This window comes from Pteropus medius, unplaced genomic scaffold (genome assembly GCF_902729225.1).
Source record: "Pteropus medius unplaced genomic scaffold, Ma_sr-lr_union100, whole genome shotgun sequence".
Classification (NCBI taxonomy): domain Eukaryota; kingdom Metazoa; phylum Chordata; class Mammalia; order Chiroptera; family Pteropodidae; genus Pteropus; species Pteropus medius.
In genome coordinates, this window is record NW_024355205.1 from 6803203 (window position 1) to 6823779 (window position 20577).

General features: G+C 36.6%; 2 protein-coding genes, 1 non-coding gene and 2 pseudogenes across 3 annotated transcripts in view; 3 read left to right on the forward strand and 2 right to left on the reverse strand.

The window, feature by feature from the left end:
- The window catches only part of IQGAP2 (IQ motif containing GTPase activating protein 2), a 251621-nt gene that overhangs the window by 162986 nt on the left and 68058 nt on the right, over positions 1-20577 (forward strand). Inside the window, exons 12-13 of the mRNA XM_039857724.1 lie at positions 892-1016; positions 7691-7854. Of these exons, the coding sequence (XP_039713658.1) occupies positions 892-1016; positions 7691-7854 (289 nt within the window). The remainder of the gene's footprint in view (positions 1-891; positions 1017-7690; positions 7855-20577) is intronic.
- Positions 1257-1384, forward strand: LOC120599221 (small nucleolar RNA SNORA11). Its single transcript, XR_005651831.1, has one exon. It is a non-coding gene; the product is annotated as a small nucleolar RNA SNORA11 (small nucleolar RNA).
- On the reverse strand, positions 6861-6979 carry LOC120598986 (uncharacterized; annotated as a pseudogene).
- On the forward strand, positions 11859-11977 carry LOC120599233 (uncharacterized; annotated as a pseudogene).
- F2RL2 (coagulation factor II thrombin receptor like 2) lies at positions 12526-18158 on the reverse strand. The gene is made up of 2 exons (XM_039857725.1): positions 17599-18158; positions 12526-13667 (listed from the first exon to the last, which is right to left on the reverse strand). The coding sequence occupies exons 1-2, from the start codon at positions 17660-17662 to the stop codon at positions 12601-12603; spliced, it is 1131 nt and encodes a 376-aa protein (XP_039713659.1). The 5' UTR covers positions 17663-18158; the 3' UTR covers positions 12526-12600.

The window sequence follows — 20577 nt, forward strand, 5'->3', positions numbered from 1 at the left end:
GATTTTCAAATAGAAAAATTGATTATTGAGAAATGAAAGTTTCTTAGTAATATATCAAGATACACGATTCCCCCGCCCCTCCCCTAAATCTCCCCAGACAGGAAAAATAATTAAAGTGTTTGTCCAAACTCTTATTTTCAAGAGGACCGTACAGAGTGAGGAGAGTCAAGGGTCAGGAATGAGTTATGACAGTGCTGTGGCAGGGAGGGGACACAGAAGAGAGGTTTTTGAGCAGCTGCTCTGAAGCCTTAGAAGAAATGGACAGATGAGGAGGAATTTTAGCATATTCTGGTTCAACTCATACACCACTTCTTCAAGAAAACACAGTGAAGATGTGTTTTCTTGACCAAGGTTTCTGAAACTTCATTTGCATTTTATTTGCTTTCTCAGTGGGCACATTAGGTCTCAAGGTCTCAAGGTATGTTAGTGTTACAGTAGAAAGGTCACTCACAACTCAGTTTGGAAGGAATTAGAATAATAAAAAGGACCTTTGATGGAAGGGTTAAGGGCCATGGTAATTCAGAGCCAAGACGTGCAAATAGGAGAAAAATTAGTAACTGGGAAAGAAAAGCTATTTCACAGAATTGAGAACATCTAAGTGTTTTGTTTTGTTTTGCTCGAGTTGTGTATGAGGTTGGATTTTGGAAAATTTAATTAATTTAATAGCATTTGTCCATAAAGCATGTATTTTTCTTAAAAAAGAACATCATTAGTGTAAGTGAGCTTGTTGTATGTTGACAAAGCTTCACAAAACAATTTTACTTGCCTTCTATTCTTTGTCTAGCCTCATAACATCTACTACTTTGGCCCCATGTGGCAAATTTAAGATGCATAATGTGAACAAAGAATGAATGTCTCTGATTAGTATCATGATTGTTTTCCCTTTCACAGTTATGCAAATGAACTACTCTCCATTAAACTGGAAGCCTTATCCCAAGGGCAAGAGAACTTAAGCTGGAATGAAATTCAGAATTGTATTGATATAGTTAATATTCAGATTCAAGAAGAAAATGACCGTAAGTATGGAACACTTCCTTTCTCTAGTATAGTAGGAGAATAAGGTGTCTGGGCAACTTTGTTCTCTAGATTAGGGCTACAAATATTTGCTCATGGAACCCTATGAGAGCACACTTCCCTAATATGTATCTATGTATTTCTGTATAAATGTTATGCCTGTACTACTATAGCACTGTGTTATAAACATTACAAAGCATACAAAAAAAGACATGAAAGGACAGAATGAAAATACATAAATAGGGATGTGATCAGAGCAGGGCTCATGAAGAATGGCTTCTCTGTTTACAACACATCCAACAGGAATTTGGGTTTACTCTTCACAGGTGGCAGGATACTGTGACTTTCTGTGACATTATGCCCTATATGTGGAAAAAATAAATAAATAGAAGTCCTAATATTTTTTATTTATTGGTACTTCAGAGATGACTTCTAGATAACTCAGTTTTTTAAGCATCCAACTTTATTTTGACCTTTCATTTGGGCATTTTTCTGAAATGTGACACATGTTCCTACCCTAGGAAGAAACTGGAACATATTCTAACTGTTGCTTTTTAATCACAAGTCATGGTGATTTGTTGTGTTTCTAGAAATTATGAACTACCAGCATGAAGATGGACAGTCCAAGAAGATATGCCTTGAAACATGCTTTCTTAATGTCAGCTTCCTTCCTTATCATTTGCCTCTTGCTTATAGAAACATAGTGAAGAACGAGGAGCTTTGTAACTTTAGCAATCATTGTAATCATTGCTTTTATGTGGCATGAATTACCAAATTCAAGCTTCAAGCTGTCTTTTCCATCATAAAAACAAACCAGCACCATTATTTTGGGCTTTCTCTGGGTCTTTTGATGTGTCAGCAACATTGGCTTAAGATCGCTAATATTATTGACCTCCCTTCTACCTTCCAGTTTTGACTTATTTTTCACATTTGTTCTAAGTTTGATGATGGAGTAGGCAATACTTCTCTCACAAGTTTAGGATGTTTTGTTCTAGTGAGTTCTGGTAAGGTCTTAGGTCTATTCTTCTAATGCTCTAACTTTAGGATAGTAAAATTACTCTCGTGCTAAAATGTAAGACTTTGTTAGTTAATTTCATTTGCATAGTTTTCTTCCCTTTTTTCTATTTCCTGCGAACTTGGCACCCAACGTCAAGGCTGGATGTGTTTTTTTCATTAACGATCTTCTCACTTTAGGTTTCAAACAGAAAACAGTCCAGGTGTGCTGCCTTGACATCGTGTACTGTGGATGATACACTGATCCCTGGATACTTTCTTTCTCTTGTTCTTCTCAAATTGTGTTCAAATCTAAATTTTCTCTTTTGACAACCAGTATTTGCTTCCTCTGCATTTCCTTTCAGTGAGGCATTTTGGAATCCCTGCAATGAGATAGCCTACACACGGCCCACTTAGCTCTTCTCTGATACATTGGCCTAGGAGCTGGTGATTCTTGCCAGATACTAGTCAAGAGAGAAGCACTAACTTGAGCAGATGTTCAACATTATCTGATGGGGGAAAAAACGCTGCAACGTGTGTCCTGTTACAAAGTTCAGTCTCCCAGCCCTCTGGCCTCTTGCCTTCCTCCTTGGGTCTCCTGCAACAATGGTTTGGGTGCTTTGGCTAATGCCACCCAAGGGTAGCACTCTTCTCTTTAGGTGAGCAAAACAAAGAATTATGTTCCATCTTTATTTTCTAACTTTTTCCCAGTTCTTTCTGACAATACCCACAGGCCAGGTCTGTTTTGGTGATTTTGGTATCTGCAGCTTATGTTCTCAGTGTTGAACAATTATAGTTTTACTCTCATTCTTGACTTTAATTTAAAAAGGGAAGGGGAGATGCCATTTTTGTCCCAGATTATCTAGTAGAGCCTTTGCTTTTTACCAGGAAAAGAAAAACAAGTAACATTTATATAACTTAAAAAGAGAGTGGTCTTTTATAGGTGGATATCATTTTTAAACAAAAATCTCTTTGGACTGCAGTATTGTTATTCTCCATGGGATATATCACATGACTACTATCATATTTCTTTTAAGCATCTTGTTGTGAAGAGTATATGCCATAACTAGAACAGTTACTTCACATATTCCTGAACATACTATCTTTCCAGAACTTGAGGAATTTAATACAGAATATTTAATTTCTCTGTTTTGGTTTGTTTTATTATTTTGTCAAAATGAGGTATTTTTGTTTTAAATTCTTCAAGCATTGAGTTTGATATATGTTTAGGCAATTGTTTAAAAAGCTAACTTTAAAAAATATGCCATTGCAAACAGGCATTAAATTGTGAACAGTAATTAGGTCATCTGAAAGAGCTGAGAATTTTTTGTGGACACCTTGAAAGTGCATTACTCTCTCCACCCCATCCCTGCCACATGCTCCTAGGTTTAATCCTCTGTCTGAATTGTGATGTAAATAAGGTATGCAGCTAATGTGAAATGATAAATGTGGAAGGTGAATTTAATGGAGAAGATGCTAAACACATTTTCTCAGACTTGGATACTCTGTGGATTTCTTCCTGGCAAGATCACTTTTTCCAGTGGAGCCATAGAGGAGCATTATTTTAACCATGTAACTTAGTTCTTTTCCTTTGAATTTTTGCTTTTTAAACTTGATAGGTACCATTCTTTTATTTTTGATGTTGGTAGGTTACCTCATCTGCTGTCTCAAATGCACGATGTCGAAGAGAATGCCCACTCTCATAGAATGTTATGGTCTCACATGATGGGCTCAGCAATCTTTGTTCAAATGGGAATTCCCCTTTACTTATAAGCAGAGGAAGTGATGCAGATGTGCCCGGGGGCTTCTGGGTAGGTCTTTCAGCTCCTATGAGGTCACTTACTATGAGCTCAGCAGCTTGTGTTCTTAGAAACACAACAAACAAAACTTAAGCAGGTGATTTCAATCAAGTCAGCTGGAATGCACTCATTCCCAGGTGATCAGCCATTAGGAACACATATTTCTCAGACATAGTTCTGTTAAGATCATTTTTGGATGGCGTATTTAAAAGTATTTAGAACAATCTACCCAAGGAGGTATCCAGAGAATGACATGAAGTTTTCTGCACTCTCCAGTTTATAAGTACTACAGGGTAAAATGATGATAATACCTTGTTTGTGAATAGTAATTAGACTTTCCAGAGTTCTTCCAGTGTTTTGAGATGATGAACTTGCAAGTTTGAGAAGTACTTTTGCTTTTCTTCAAACATATTTAAGTATTATAATCAGGAATAATTTTAGTTATTTTAGATTGCCCCTTCTCTCTTCCAGGTAAATCTTTTCATTCTCAGCAAGGTGGTATTTATGGAGTCATCTGTTAGGGAGATACTTAGATAAATATTTTACCTTAATTTCAATGTCAAGATGAAGATACTTTATAAAAATTAAAAGTATTCAATTTCGTAGCATACCACATTTGTAAAGTCACTTGTGATTGTTTTTTTTATGAAAAATAACTGGCAAAATGAGAAATAATAAGTTTGGCTTTAAGAATGTTTATTTTCTAAGCGTACTTGCTTGTTACTGTTTAAGTTTTTTACTAGTTCTTGTCCATCAGCACTAATCTGGGAAGTAAAAGCCTTCTCAGTATGTGTGTATATGTGTGTACAATATACACACACATATACTTATGTATAAACACACATTTGTACATACACTATAGTTTTTTTATGACTGGTTGATAGTTTATTTTTAATAATAAGGTGGTATTGAGAAGTGGCTTTCAAATAGATCCCTTTTGCTAGAGTTTCGAAAACTTTTCAGAAGATCCTATGGTATGGTAGAGATAGTAAAAGTGAAACTGGTGGATATGCTTATTTTTCTTTTGGTAACTTCGTGATTTAGAGCTCCAGATGTTATTTTCCCAGGTACTTTTAGAGATACAATTTGTGGTATTAATTAGCCCTACTCGAACTTTAAAAATATCCCAAAACATGCATGACTACGTTAATTTCAATGGAGACTTCCTGCATTTCTCAGCCATGTGTGGCTATTTTAACTAATTAAAATTAAATAAAATTTAGAATTACATTCTTTAGCCATACTAGCCACATTTTAAATGTTTAATATAGTAGTTAGATGTGGCTAAGGCCAGCCCAGATACAAGATATTTCCATCATGATAGAATGCTCCATTGGACAGCATTGCACCATATTGACCTGGAAATTCACTCTACTGACACGGTAGGGAATTGTTTGATTTTTTAGTTATCTCTGGGCATTTTTTTACAGTGGTCAAGTAGAGTAATCCAAAGGATAGACTGTATATCCAAACCTCTTTGCACTTTTTTCTGTATATGTGTATTTTAAATTCTTCCAGCTTTGGTATTCTCTGGTTCCATCATCCAGCATCTTGGTTACTATCTAAGTGAAGGTTGCACTAGAAATTAGCAACCCTGCTGCTACTGGTATGTAAAGTTATCCCCCCTTTTATAACAGTTTCATAGAGATATAATTCATATACCATAAAATTCATGTTTATTGTGTTTTCATGGTATATTTTGTTATTTAAAAGTTGTACAACCATCATCACTATCTAAATTCAGGACATTTTTATCATCCCAAAAAGAAACTTCATACCCATTAGCAGTCATTCCTATTTTCCCCTCCTCTCATTCTCTGTTAACTACTTATCTGCTTTCTTTCTATGGATTTTCCTATTCTGGACATTTCACATAAATAGAATCGTAATTTGTAGCCTTTTGTCTGGCTTCTTTCACTTAGCATGTTTTCATGGTTTGTCCATGCCGTATCATTATACTTCATATTCCTTTCTAGATCAAATAATATTTTATTCTATGGCTATACATTTTGTTTTTCCATTCATCAGTTGATGGATATTTGGGTTGTTTCTACTTTTAGCTATTATGAATATTGCTTCTCTAAACATCCATGTGTAAGCTTTTATGTGAACATATGGTTTCAGTTCCCTTAAGTGTATACCTAGAAGTGTAATTGCATCATATGATAATTCTGTGTTTAATATTTTAAGGAACTACCTGTTCACCAAGGTGACTGTACCATTTTCCATTGTATGAGAGTTCCAGTTTCACCACATCCTCACACCACTCGTTGTTGTTGTTTTATTACAGCCAACCTAGTGTGTATGAAGTGGTATCTCATTGTGATTTGGGTTTGCATTTTCCCGATAACTAATGATATTGAGCATCTTTTCATGTTCTTATTAGCCATTTGTATACCTTCCTTAAAAAAATGTCTGTTCAAGTCCTTGACCCATTAAATTGGATTTTCTTTTTTGTTGAATTGTAAGAGTTGCTTATATATTTGGCATACTTGCATACAAGATGTATAAGTCTTCTATCAGAAACAGGACTTTCAAGTGTTGTCTCCCATTCTGTACACAGGTTGTCTTCACTTTCTTTGATGTTGTCCTCCAAAGTATAAAAAGTTTAATTTTTATAACGTCCCATGTATTTAATTTTTTCTTTTGTTGTTTGCATTCGGTTCATAGCTAAAAAGTAGTGCCTAATCCAAGGCCACAAAGATTTACTGCCATGTTTTCTTCCAAAAGTTTTGTAATTTAACCTTCTAGATTAATTTGTAATTTACTTCTAGGTTTGTGATCTATTTTGCATTGTTTTTTTTTGTGTGTGTATAGGGTGATATAGGGAATCCAACTTCATTCTGATGGATGTGGATAGTGGCAGGTGTTCTAAAGACTATTATTTACCTGTTGAACTGTCTTGGCACCCTTGTCAAGAATCAATTGACCATAAATGTAAGGGTTTCTTTCTTTCTTTTTTTTTTCAGGTGAGGCAACCCTTGGTTGACCTCGCAGATTGCAAGGATCTTGTCAGCTTACAGTCCTTTATTTTTTTAATTTTTTTTTTTTTGACGCCTACAGCACCTAGTCTTTCTAGGTGGTCTCCCATCCAAGTACTAACCAGGCTCGACCCTGCTTAGCTTCCAAGATCAGATGAGATTGGGCTTGTTCAGGGTAGCATGGCTGTAGACTTAAGTGTTTATTTCTGAACTCTAAATTCTATTTCATTGATCTCTATGCCTGTCTTTTTGCCAGTACCATTCAGTATTAATTGTAGCTTTGTAGTAAGTTTTGAAATTACAAAGAGTCCTCCAATATTGTTCATCTTTTTTCAACATTGCATTTTTTTATTCTTGGTCCTTTGCATTTCCATATGAATTCTAGAATCAGCTCGACAATTTCTGTTTTAAAAAAATAGGCATCTGGAATTTTGACAGAGGTTACATTGAATCTGTAGATCCATTTGAGGAGTATGTCTATCTTAGTAATATTAAGTTTTCCAATCCATGAATAGGAGATGATTTTTTCATTTATTTAGTTCATCTTTAATTTTTTCAATGGCATTCCATAGTTTTCAGTGTATATATTTTGTGCTTCTTTTGTTAAATGTATTCCTGTTTATTCTTTTTATAATTATAATGTATTTGTATTGGAACCTGTTATAAATGGAATTTTTTCCTCAATTTCATTTCAGATTGCACATTACAAGTATATAGGGATACAGCTGATTTTCGTACATTGATTTTATCTCCTGTAGCCTTAGCTGTACTTGTTTCTTAGCTCTTACAGTTTTTTTGTGTGGATTCCCCACCACCCTTTCTAACTCAATCTTTGCAGCTGGTAATTCTAGAGAACTTATAATGTACTGTGACTTAAAGGAAAACTTTTTCTTCATTTTCTAGGAATTGTGGCTGTGGGGTACATCAATGAAGCTATTGATGGAGGGAATCCTTTAAAGACTGTAGAAAGTCTGCTGTTACCTACTGCTAAGATTAAAGACATAGACCCAGACCACGCCCAGCACTACCAGGACGTTTTGTACCATGCTAAATCACAGAAGCTCTTGGTAAGTCTTAGTAGGTTTGTTTCTTTCAAGTTTATAGACTGGGTGAGGGAAAAGGTGGAAGGGAGGATTTTTTACTCATTTTTCCTAGAGCTTATGAGCTTCTTGTCCCAGCAATTGACTGTGGATCAGAATGGAAGCAATCGGACTATCATTTTCCTGGCATCAAACATTAAGGGGAAGCCAGCTCCAGAGCTGATTACTGCTTCTACTTTTTTATTGAAAAAAAGTTGTAGGTGAGTTCTTGTTCAGAGTCCAAGTTACTGGACTTTAACTGAACATATACTGTATGTATAGTGCAGTATATAGCATCTGGTAGGGGGAAAGGGGATGCAAGGAACACATGATACCATTTGAATGTTCTCTGTTCTAATCCTCGATGCTTAGACATTTACTGAGGGAATAGACATTCTCATAAAGAATAACAGTAGAGATAAGTATGTGGCAAAGTGTCAAAATGAGGAATACACAGAGTGATTCAAAGGTGGTTGGTATTGTTGTGGATTAGAATCCTGAGAGAAGTTGGCATGGAGATAGAAGAGGAGCTGTGCAAGTTGGTTAGATGGGTAGAAAGCAGGATGGTGCACACAGGTACCAACCAGCATGGTTTGTTCTGGGTGTAGGAGGAAACTGATTTGGCCACAGGCTCCATAAAAAGCAGCAGGTTTTATCTGGCTGTGGAGCTCGTACTGATATTATGAGGAGTCCCACAGATGCTGGCCACTATTGGAAGGATACTGGGTTGAGAGGTGAGGCTTGTTTGACCTGTCAGTTGAGACTAGGAGTGATGCTACCTGGGACCTAGGCACTCATGGCTGCCATGTCCCCTAAGTGCTAGCCAAACCCAAAAGGGGTGAGCATCTCCTCTGAATCGGTCTTTAGAACCCAGGAACTGCCTCATTGGAAACAGGAAACACATCTTTGGTTACAACAAACATTTATTGATTACCTGCTATTTGCCAGGCATGATATTAAGTACTTTATGCATATTCTCACATACTCCCCATAACAGCCTTATGAACTATCATCATCATCTTACAGAAAATGAGACTAAGACTAAATCGTCCAGAGTTATAAAAAAAAGTAATTAGTTGTGGTAGCATGCCCTGTTCTGTGTGATTCAGAAACAAATATTATTGTACATTAAGGCATATGGAAAAGGGTGTTTATTGCAGCATTGTTTGCAATAGCAAAAGACCGAAAACAACCGGGGCTGGTTAAATGAGTTGCAGTGTATCCATACAGTGGAATACATAAAAAAGAACGAATGGACGTATATTGGAAATTTTTTAATACATATAATGTTAAGTGAAAAAAGCAGGCTTCCACATGCATAAAAATGGGATACACACCAATACATATCTGCTTATTTATGCACAAAATATTTCTGGAAGGAGACACCTTCTGGAAGGTGAACTAGACAGAAGGCTAGTATAGATGTGAGACTTCTTTTTCACTTTTTTGTACCATTTGGATTTTTAATTTTTTTATAGAGCACTTGCATATATTACTCAGTGTTTCCAAACTTTCAAAAAACAATGTAAACAACTCACAAAGAGCCAGTTGCCCCAGTGACTGAGTCTGGTTTCTAGAACAGGACCTACTGCTCCGATCCAGGTGTTTCCTTCAAAGTAACTAACTTCAACTCAAGTCATTAGAAATGTTTTGGTATCAGAGAGTCCTCAACAGCATATGGAAGCGGTTGGTTCTGGGGAAGAGCATTGAGTGGCTAGGGAAGAAGAAATTATATTTTTTAATCTTTTTAATTTTGTGCTATGTATTACCTATGCAAAAAAATTAATAAATAAAAATTCACTAAAAGTGAAAAATAAAATAAAATAAAATAACATTATCTTGTTGCATCCATACTACTAAACCACCTTATTAAAGGTGAAGAAAATTGTTTCCCGACATGGGAGCCTTCTGTGCAGTCAGGCTTCTGATAGGGATGGCAGCAGCGTGTCTGCCCTAAACGCTTTACAGATGCCCTCACAGAAATCTTCCGCAGTTGAGCCTCACAGTAACTGTGGGAGCAGGTGCTCTCTTATCTGATGTGAATGAACCTGAGGCTTGGGTTGAATGACAGGCCTGTGAGTGGGGGAATGAGACTCTATCCAAGCCTTGTGTTCCCACATCCCAGGGGGAGGAGAGTGAGCCCTGTCATTGAAGAGGATTGGGCCACCTCCTGCTGTCCCCAGCTACTGATGTAGCTGTGGCCCTGGCACATGGCACACTTACCGGCATTGGAAGATAAAAGTTATTTGCTGTGGAGACATAAAGCACCATTCAAATATTGGCTTTGCCATGAATTAGCTAGAGATTTTAGTCAAGTCACCAAAATTCTCTATGCTTCAGTTTTGACATGTGTAGAATTAGAATAAAAGTATTTCTCTTATAGAGTTATAGTGAGCATTAAATGATAATATATAACATAATAATATATTTATATTTATATAGAATACATATTAACATATAATTATACATAATTACATTGGTTGATGAATATTTATGCATGTTAGAGGATTTAGCATAAAGCAGAGTATTTAGCATAAAGCCCGACACCCCAAAAAAGTGCTTAAATAAATGTAGCCAGTGTTATTATGGGCACCTCTGGCTGCCACACAGGTCAGGGGTGAGGAATATCTGTATCATGAGGTCCTTACTAGATGTAGGCCCTGCTTCATTTACAAACCAAAGTTGGAATTTTCTGTGTACAGGATAGAAATAGACCTGAGTTCCTCACTGCTCACAGCCACATGAAGCTTTCCCCTTGAAGTGAGCCTGACTCCATGAACTTTTCATAAGCAGTCAGCGGAGGGCTTCTCCAGAGCATTCCAGTCTAAGGGCTCTAGATCAAGATGGAACTTCACAGCATCCCTCCAGAGCACCCAGAAGCCTTCCCTGAGTTCCCATGCAGTACCAGCTCTCTGGTGGGCATCCTTCCTAAGTGTGAATGCAGTAGCTTTTATACTGTAATTACAGCATTAAATAGAAGCCTAAGGATCTGGGTTCTAGTTCAGATTTTATACTACTTTTGGCCAATAAGGTTAGGGGCTTATATTGGCAACAGCTGACAGATATAAAACACAGTTCCAAGCAGTGACTCTGATTTGGTTAAATTCCTATTTTTAAACAGTTTTCTTTCTCTGCCCATTAATTTTGAAACTTTCTTCCTCAGCCTGTTCTTTCCCTGGAAAAAAAACCTTATTCTGTTTATTTGGTGGGGTCTCTGTGTTTTTTAGCCTCTGCTCTTTTGCTACCTGGAAGTTTCCAGTTGTGTCTTATTGTGGTATTGTGCCTTGCCTTCCCAAGGTCCAGGCTTGGAAAATAACAGAAGAAAATTATATTTCTGATATTGTCAGTATAAAATAAAGCTTATACCAAAGTACAGAGCATTAAAGTTCTCAATAATAACATCTTCATAGAATGGATCATCAGTTTTATCAAAGATTGAGGACTGTTATGTAAGTTGCTGAAGATTTTTGGCCCTTGTTAATAGTATTTCAAGTATAACCTTGTGTAGGCACCAAATTCCTTTTGTTTCTTTAGAAAAGTCTGGGTAATTGGCATGTTGGCATATACTTAGCAGAAAACAGACATTCTGTCTGTTCACTATTCGGTGAATTTTGAGCAATTTTAAAATCGAAAGCTTTGCTTTAGAACGTATGAATTATACCCCCCAAATAGTTCTGGTTTGCTATATGTATATTTACTGCATAAAAATTAAGTGTGCTCTTAACAAATGAATATCATTTCATGTTTTCCCTAGATAAAACTGTATTACAGTCAGTAGCTTTATTTGCAGAAACTAATTCCTTCCATTGAAATTTTTGTCATCATGAAATTTATTTTAGATTTGTTTTCTTTCTTGTTTAGTGATCACCTGATTTTTAATCTTCACATTAACACACATGTAGAGGGTCTTCAAGTGCATGTTGGGTTTTTGTTTTTGTTTTTAAACTTAAGTCCAATGAAATAGGAAACTCTGCATTTAAAACTTTTTTATTGCCTATGGCCATGCTACCCTGAACAAGCCCGATCCTGTCTGATCTTGGAAGCTAAGCAGGGTTGGGCCTGGTTAGTACTTGGATGGGAGACTACCTAGGAAGACCAGGTGCTGTAGGTATAAAAAAGTTAAAAATAAGGGATTGTAAACTGACAAGGTCCTTGCAGTCTATGAGGTCAACCAAGGGTTGCCTCACCCAGAAATAAACAAATAAACAAACAAACAAACAAATAAATAAATAAATAAATAAAACTTTTTATTGTTTTGATGTTTACTACAGAGTATGTAGTCTATGCACATTCCTATGCACAGAGTATGTAGTCTATGCACAGTCCTATGCAGATTGAAAATTCATTTCAGCAATCCTTCATCCTCTTAACCCATAATATCCCACCTCCTGACTAATCCTTAAGCTAGGGGAAATATACTCATTTACCTATAGGGAGATAATGAGTATTTATAACAAAATATCATTTCCCCATTAAAAACTATGTTTGAGGAACAAAAATAACAGAGACATTATTTTAAACTTCTAAATGACTTTATGAGAATATTCTTAGCTTAGCGTCCTTGTTTTTTCTTTTTCACATGCCCAACCAAAAGTGTTGTCCCATGTCATACAGCGTACCTTGCTTTCTCAGTATGAATTCAGTGGACTTCCATTGCTGTTAAGGTGCTTTAGAATTTTATTCTTCCATTCATTCAGCCACATGATATGTAAAGCAAATAGCTTTCCTTGTTCTCTAAGATGATTTCACTATTGTAAGATAAGTAGTGGAGTGATTTATAATTTTCGACATGAGAAAATAAAGGAATGGATCTAGGCAACTATTCAGACTACCAAGGCACAAAGCTATGAGATAGATAAAGTATAAGCCATCGCTGTTGTAGTAGTAGTTGGTGTGGTGAATAATAAGTATAATATTGCTTGGAGCAAAGCAAATGGTAAAAATTACAAGAATGAGAAGACTCGCCTTAACATACCATAGCCATCTATGATCGTATGCATTAAGTGTCCGAATGATAGCTGTATAGCAGTAGATAATGACTACAAATGGAATTAAGAATCCAAAGAATGCCAAGGAAATGAAGTAGTAGAGCTGGAAAGGAGATGAAGACTCACATGTATTATGGACATCGTGGCAGGTGGTAATGTCCTGCTGGACAAGATAATACTCCTGCTTAAGGATGAAAAAGGGCAACATGTATAAGAAAACTGTGGCCCACACCAGTCCACAAGTTATCAAGGCATAGGTGCGCCTGGGCAGGCCCCGATAAGTGAAAGGATGGACAATGGCTAGGTAGCGGCTAATGCTGATGCAGGCAAGAAGCAGAATGGAGCAGTACATGTTGCCGTAAAAGATGACTGTGGTGGCCCGGCACATGAGCTCTCCAAATACCCAGTTGTTCCCATTGAGATGGTAAGCTATTTTAAAGGGCAATGTGGCACAAAAAAGAAAGTCTGCAGTGGCCAGGTTGATATAGAAGATAGTAGTACAGATGGATTTGGTCCTGAAGAAGAGCATCCACAGGGTCACTGCATTGGCTGGCACACCTACTACAAACACCAGGATGTAGATGATGGGTATCAGTTTGGTACTTAGGGAGCTCCTCAGATACCCAATGGTAGCATTATTCACATAGAGATTTGAAACACTTTCTTCAGGGCACTTGATTTTTACAGTTGTGGTTCTTGTCCAATCTTCTATGGCAGAAAGGGGGAACTCTTCAAAAGAATCTGGGGGAGCTCCACGAAAGGTCTTAATAGGTAACGTTGGCTCTGCCAAGTTGTCTGCATCATTTTCCATGCCTGTAATTGAAAAGAAGCAGTAACATATGATTGTTTGTTGACATACCTATGGTTCCGAAGAAAATAAAACTGAATGTATTATACTACATAATTTCTGTAGTTGTAAAATTTAGGGTCATTTTTATTTTTAAAAAATCATTATAGGTCAGGCAATCAACAGGCATGGTGTATGCCCAGCACCATGCTAGCCCATGCAGGAGCAAAAGCTAGATGACAACCCCTTACATGTAAGTAATTTATAATACTATTGGAAGAAACAAAAATAGGACATCACACCATTATAGGCCAATGTCATAATGACAATAAACTGTAGGCATTCAGACAATAGTTAATAGATTTTGGTGTCTGAACAAAATGTCATGGAAAAGATTAACATAGGCAAAGATGAGAAAGGTTCATAAAGAGATGGAATTTAATAGATGATAAGGTTCTGATAGAAATGTTTATTGTATACTTTATTGCATAAAATTTTAAGTAAATTCTATCTCTGTATTCAACTCTCAGACTAATGGAAAAGTTACACAAAAATGCATTGTCTTATGCTAAAAAAGTGCATCTGAGAAATGAAGTTGGAAGATTAGGTCACAGCCAAATCTCTGAAGGGCCTCTAAACTGTCCTGAGAAGTCCTGTGCCCATTGATAGATGCTGCAGTTATACACATAAAATGTTTTGAACAGAGGGATGACTGCTGTGGTAGACAGCATGATGGTACCTAAGATCCCACCTGCTAATGTGTGGAGCATGTGAATGTGTTACCTTATATGACAAAAAGAATTCTGCAGATGTAATTAAGGATCTTGAGATGGGAAGAGTATCCTGGATTGTCCTAGTAGGCCCAATGTAACAGTAAGAGTCCTTATAAGAGGGAGGCAAGAGGATCAAAGTCAGAGAGATCCGAAGATGCTATTATGCTGGCTTTGAAGATGTAAGAAAGAGCCATGAACCAAAGAATGTAAGCAGCTTCTAGAAGCTGAAAAAGGCAAGAAAACAGATTCTCCCCTGGAGTATCCAGAATGAACACAGCCTTACTGTCACCTTGATTTTAAGACCTGTGACCTCCAGAAATAGATGGTTTTTTTTAAGCCACTAATTTATGACAATTTGTTACAGCAGCAATAGGTAACTAATATAACCATGAGCTGACTTGTGTTTAAGACGACTTTGGTGACAATGTGGATAGTAGGCTGAAAAAATAAGAAATTGGAGGCCAGGGCCTGTTTAGAATCTACTGTAATCATTTAAACTCAAGACGATGAGTTCCCAAACTAGCAATAGCAGTGGAAAGTGAAGATGAACACCTGTGACTGTGATGGAAGCTCAGAGGGACTTGGCATCTAACTGGCTATGGAGGTAGTGCAGGAGAGGCAGGAGGCAAAAATGACTTGGAGGTTTCTATTCTAGATGACTTGGAGGTGGAGGATGGTCCAAGGGACAGGGAGCAGCACAGAGAGAAGCTAAGATATCATTTTTGAGTATTCCTGAGTTTGAATTGCTGGTAGGATATTAGTGTATAAAATGTCCCAGGACAGGTTAGAAGACTTACATCCCAATTTTGAGGAGCCCACATGAGAGATATAGATCTTTTTAGTCTGCAGTAGAGTCTGTGGTTGAATTTAGTAGGCGTGGTTGGACGGCCTAGGGAGAGATGTGAGAAAAAAACATCCAATGGCAGACTTTAGGGGAAATGCAAATTTTAAGGGGAGAAGAGACAAAGAAAAATCAGAAAATAAAATTAATATGATGATCTGGGAAGTTGGAAATGGAAAAAAAATAAGAAAGAAACACAACTACATATTATAAGTATGGGGCATTACATGGCATGTTGCTGTTTAATACTAATTCTTAAAAGAATAATTTCAAAAACAAGATGAACCTTAATACTCAAACCTTTTTATCATTAAATAATTTTTCCATAAATTAATCTTTGACATGTATAGAAAGTAGATTCTCTCAAATTTCTGTTACCTTAAGATGAAATTTTATGCTGAATTTAAACCTCGTGTTTATCAATTTCAAATGCCATTTCTCTGCCAGTTCCTTTTCACATGCCCTCTGAATTCCTACATGTTAAATACTTGAGGTTAGTGTTTGGTAACCTGATTCTCATTCAATGCCTCATTTTTCTTCCTGTTTTCATTTCTGCCAGTTCACCCCGGGTGAAATTGAAGCCTCTCTCATAACCCTGAGATTGCTCAAACTGATTTTAGTGTGTAACATAAAGAGTTTTGCCTGAACAAGCCGGAACAGGGAGGTGCTCAGGTGTCATTTGAGGGAAGAGAGATTAAAGAAAAAGAAGGAAAAAAATCTGGGAAGTGGTTGTGGTGGTTCGTGTCTCTGTTGAGATGTGAGCTTTGAGGCATGTTATGTGACATGAGTTCAGCCACACAAATCCTCTGCTCACTTTTGTATTTTGGAAAATCCTTTTGTCTGACATCACCCAAAGAGAAAGAAGTGCCTTTCCAGATTGACACGAAGCTGGAAAATGGTAGCTGAAGAACATCCTGTACAGGTTGTTTCCCTTTAGGATCTGATAAAAGAGCTGTTGAAACCAAGTGTTTATCAGATTCCAGAAAATTCTTGTGATCGAGCAAGACATCACGCCTAAAAGAACGCTAAACACTGACTCTTTGAAAAAGTCTTGATTCCATTTTCCATGAGAATTTCAGCTGATCTGGTTCAGCTTGAATAAGTCTTTTATGCTCTGGAGCCTGATTTTCCTTAAGAATAGTACTCACTGTTAAATTTTATATGTATGTATTTTTAATTTATTTGAATTCTTTACACAGGTTTCCGTTCAGCATAATGATTCTAGAATGTTTCTCCACCTGAGAAAAGGCCTTGGAGAGGCACTGATCCAAAGGGAATGAACTTCAGCCATTTCACATTTTTCTCCCATCCCTACTGAAGAAAGCAAATTCACTGCCTTTTATTTTGTAACCTTTGAATTCTCCCCTTTTCACATCCGCCAAACCCCGCCAGCTTCTTGAAGTAACCACCTCTACAAACCTCGTTTCTTTTGCTGTTCTGCTGCATTTTGGTTCATCCACTCCCAGAAATAACACTCTTATTCTATTCATAAATTCCACATGTGCTACCATCCACAGGTTCTCTTAACGCTCTCCTACAACCATCTTGGTGAATCCAACTATCAATTTTAGCAACATTCCTTTACAGAGGTTTGAGTGTTTTTTGTTTGTTTAATTTTGGTTTTTTTTCCCGCATGGTGTTCTTCCTCTGCCCAGCTCTCCCTCTGCTAACAATGTTGACAGGAGTGTGACCTAACAGTAAGAGTTGTGGATACAGATCTATCCCAAATTGGTTAATTTTGGAGCAAGCAGGAGGTTACAGGCTAACATGTGTTGAGTAACACAGGAAACACATTAAGAGTTGAATAATAGTATTTGGGAGATTTCCTTTCTACAATTTAAAAATCAAATATGAGAGTAGGGAAAACTCCCTGGGTACCATTGAAAGTTAAAAAATGTATTTCATTAAGAAATAACTATTTTATTAGCATCATTGATTATTGAAAGCAGACCATTTGATTTTTCTGAGAATATTCTTATTTCCTCACTTTATGCCTCACGAGAAGGTGTAAACATAGGATTTTAAAAATCTTTTTAAGAAGTGCTGTCTTTGCTGAATCAGAGGAAATTCTTAAGAAATTAAAACTTCTCACCAAGAAATTTGATTCTTAAATTAACTATGCCACAAATTTTTAAATATAAATAGAGAATACTTAATCTTTGACAAAGTTTGAATAGAGTGAATAAACTATAGCTATTCACTTCCATGATGCCACCTTTTAATAACTAAGATCAAACTCTGCCTTTTGGGTTGCAATTTGTATGAAATACAAAGAAAATTAGATCGTTGACTTTTGTAACACAAACCAGCACCTCCATCCTACCCCATAAGAAAAGAGCTTACCGCTTTGACAGAAAGTGGGCGACTGAAGCATTACTGCAGCAGCTGCAAAGATGACCGCTTTCATCCTGAGTCCTGTTTCCCAAACGGTTTCAAATGTGTAAAATTAGGGAGCACGGTTTCACCTCAGTTTTGTGTGTTAGCAGCCAGTGGAAGCAGGACTGTCCTCTCCTGTGCTCTGCCGGCAGGAAACTTGCCCGGGTCCTCTTCAGGGAAAGGGTGTGACAGCACTCGTGTTTCAGTGTGCATGACTCAGGCTGAGCCTCCGAGTACATTACATTATCCCCAGAGAAAGTCATTTAACTCTTACCCACCTCTAAGAATCGATTCTGAATGGATGCTGTAAATCCCTCCCGATATACTTATGTACGTTGAAAGAATGTAGATAGTGTTCGGTCCTTTGCAGAAATAAGCTGAAAATAGATGCTGAGCAGCAGTTAGTTTTGACTCTGTCCCATTTCACCCATTTTAAAAATGGGGTTCCGGAGTGTGATTTCTACTTTATAATTAGCTATCAGAAATTACTCCCTTTATCCTCCCAGCTATTTCAAATCTTAATTCTTGAACTCATTACATAATTAAAAATTAAATCATGGAAAGCAAACTTTTTTTATGATGTTAAAAATTTTTAAGCACTTAATTACTTTGAAAATTCTTCATCAATGTCACATTGATCTGAATTTGTTATCAGTGCTTGGCCAGAACTTCTCGGTTTTATAATATTTTGTTTTACCATAGCTCAATATACTCTGAGCCATTCAATGGATAATAACCTGTGGGGAGGGTGGGGAAACAACACTATTTAAACTAAAATTATAATACAGCATCGAAATGTAGAGGACTCCCTTTTTACCATGAATATTGGTGAGAAGGTCTACAATAAACTTTTTTTTAATTGGTAAAATATATATAACATAAAATTTATCATCTTAACCACTATTGTTAACGCGTTAACACAATTCAGTAATGTTAAGTACATTCACATTGTTGTGTAACATAAGATTTATGAGTACTTATATTCTGGAGGGTATGATTTAGTATGGAGGAGAAAATACTTTATAACAGATTTTCCTATAATTAACAGAACAAGGTTAAATGCTAACCCAACAATAGCCTGTTTCCTATAACATACAGCAAGAATCAAAAATTGCAAATTTCACATGAGACTTAAAGGTTTGAGAGATAAGCTAGGAAAAAAATTGATCTAAGTGAACTTTTCACATCTTGATTAAATTTTACCACACCAAGTTTTACAAAGTCAGTCTTTAATGCTTTAACTATGTAACATATGGTAACACAAACTGACATGAAAATGCTATTTTATAATAGAAATAATAACAAAAAACCCACAAAATATTGAAGAGAGGGTACCTTTTTGTTTAATTAAAATTTTATAGGAGTCATCTAAATTCAAGAATTTATAACTTGATTTGCATATGGCCTTGTTTCTGTTCACTTAATCTGTTTGCAACTCATATGTTGAACCTGGCTGTTTAGCTGGAAGTAGAGCCTCCAGCTAAATATAATGTTTCCAGTCTTTCACTGAGCAATTGAAAAGGAGACACTACATGGTAGGATTTGGTTTTGACTCTTGGTTTTGCCTTTAACCCTAGCAACCTTTTCAGTGAGTCAAGATTCAAACTCCTGACTTGAATTTATTTGATTTGCAAAGTCTCTCTTCGATTTGGCATATAAAACTAATACTGTCAGCTTGGAAATGGGATTTAACTTCTTTGTCATCTGGGTGAAAGTTTATATGGTGCATCTTCTACAGCGATGAGTTATAAAGGAATTTAGTAAATACCCTTAAAAAACTGAGGTATATATACATCGATGAACTTGTATGGAGCTTAGTTTTTAGGCTAGGAGTGTTAGGATTCTCTTTGGCCTTGAAAACAGGAAAGAGTAGTTTCTGCTTTCCTATGTCTTTATTTCTCCTTAGTCTTCAACTTCCCACCTTACCTGATGTTTGAACTTTCCTCATCATTCTTCCAAGAAATGGAAAATCTTACTGACAGCTGACAGTTCCCAAATGGTAAATCTAGCTAGAGTAATTATGGAAGCAAGTGCCAAGCCTTCCACAGTGGTCTCTCCTAGCTCACCTATTGCAGGATGAAATAATAGATTTTGTCTCATTTTCAGAGCCCTTTCCACATACGTTATTTTATGTTAGTGACTGAGGAAAATAGGGTTGAAAGTGCTAGAGGAGCTGGTAGAATGCAATTTTTCCTTCCTGCTTCCCATCCATCTTGAGTCCTAGATGATGAAACTGGTTCTCTATGGCTCCAGAAAGCTACCTTCTGTATATCACTCTCTTGCTTTAGGATTTAGTAGGCAAAGCTTCTCATTTTTTAAAACTGGAATGTTTTGTCTTCCCTGAAAATATTCAATTTTGACTGATATAAAACTTGTGATCTTGGACAAGTTTATATAAAATGCAGTTGCTGTCTGGAAGTCCTACTTAATTACAATATATGCCAGCACTGCATTTGTAGCAAGATCATCAGACTTACCCAAAAGTAAAAAAATTCTAAAGATAACTCAATACCTTTTCATTGCTGCTATGACTAAGTTTCTCCCCATACAGCTCAACACTCTTACTTATTATAAGTTAATCCCTTCTTTTGCTATTGTAGACTGTGTATCTGCAGCTAATAGTGCCCAAATCACATTAATTATTTTTTGATACATCTGTCTCTTCTACTAAACTGTTAGCTTTTTGAAGGCAATCACTATGTTTGGGTTTTTTTGTTTGTTTTTATTTTTGTCTCTGTATCTGATAAATGTTGAGTGTCATTGTGTTTCTCTCAAATTTAAAGTATCTCATGGCATTCTGGGCCACTTCAGAACCACAGTGACTGAGTGGTTGGGGGAGAGAGTATTCGATGAGAGTAGCCAGAAAAGTCTTTTTTGAAGGAGGTGGCATTTGAATTAAGCCCTGCATGGTAAGAGAAAATCAACAGCCACATAACTGGGGTAGAA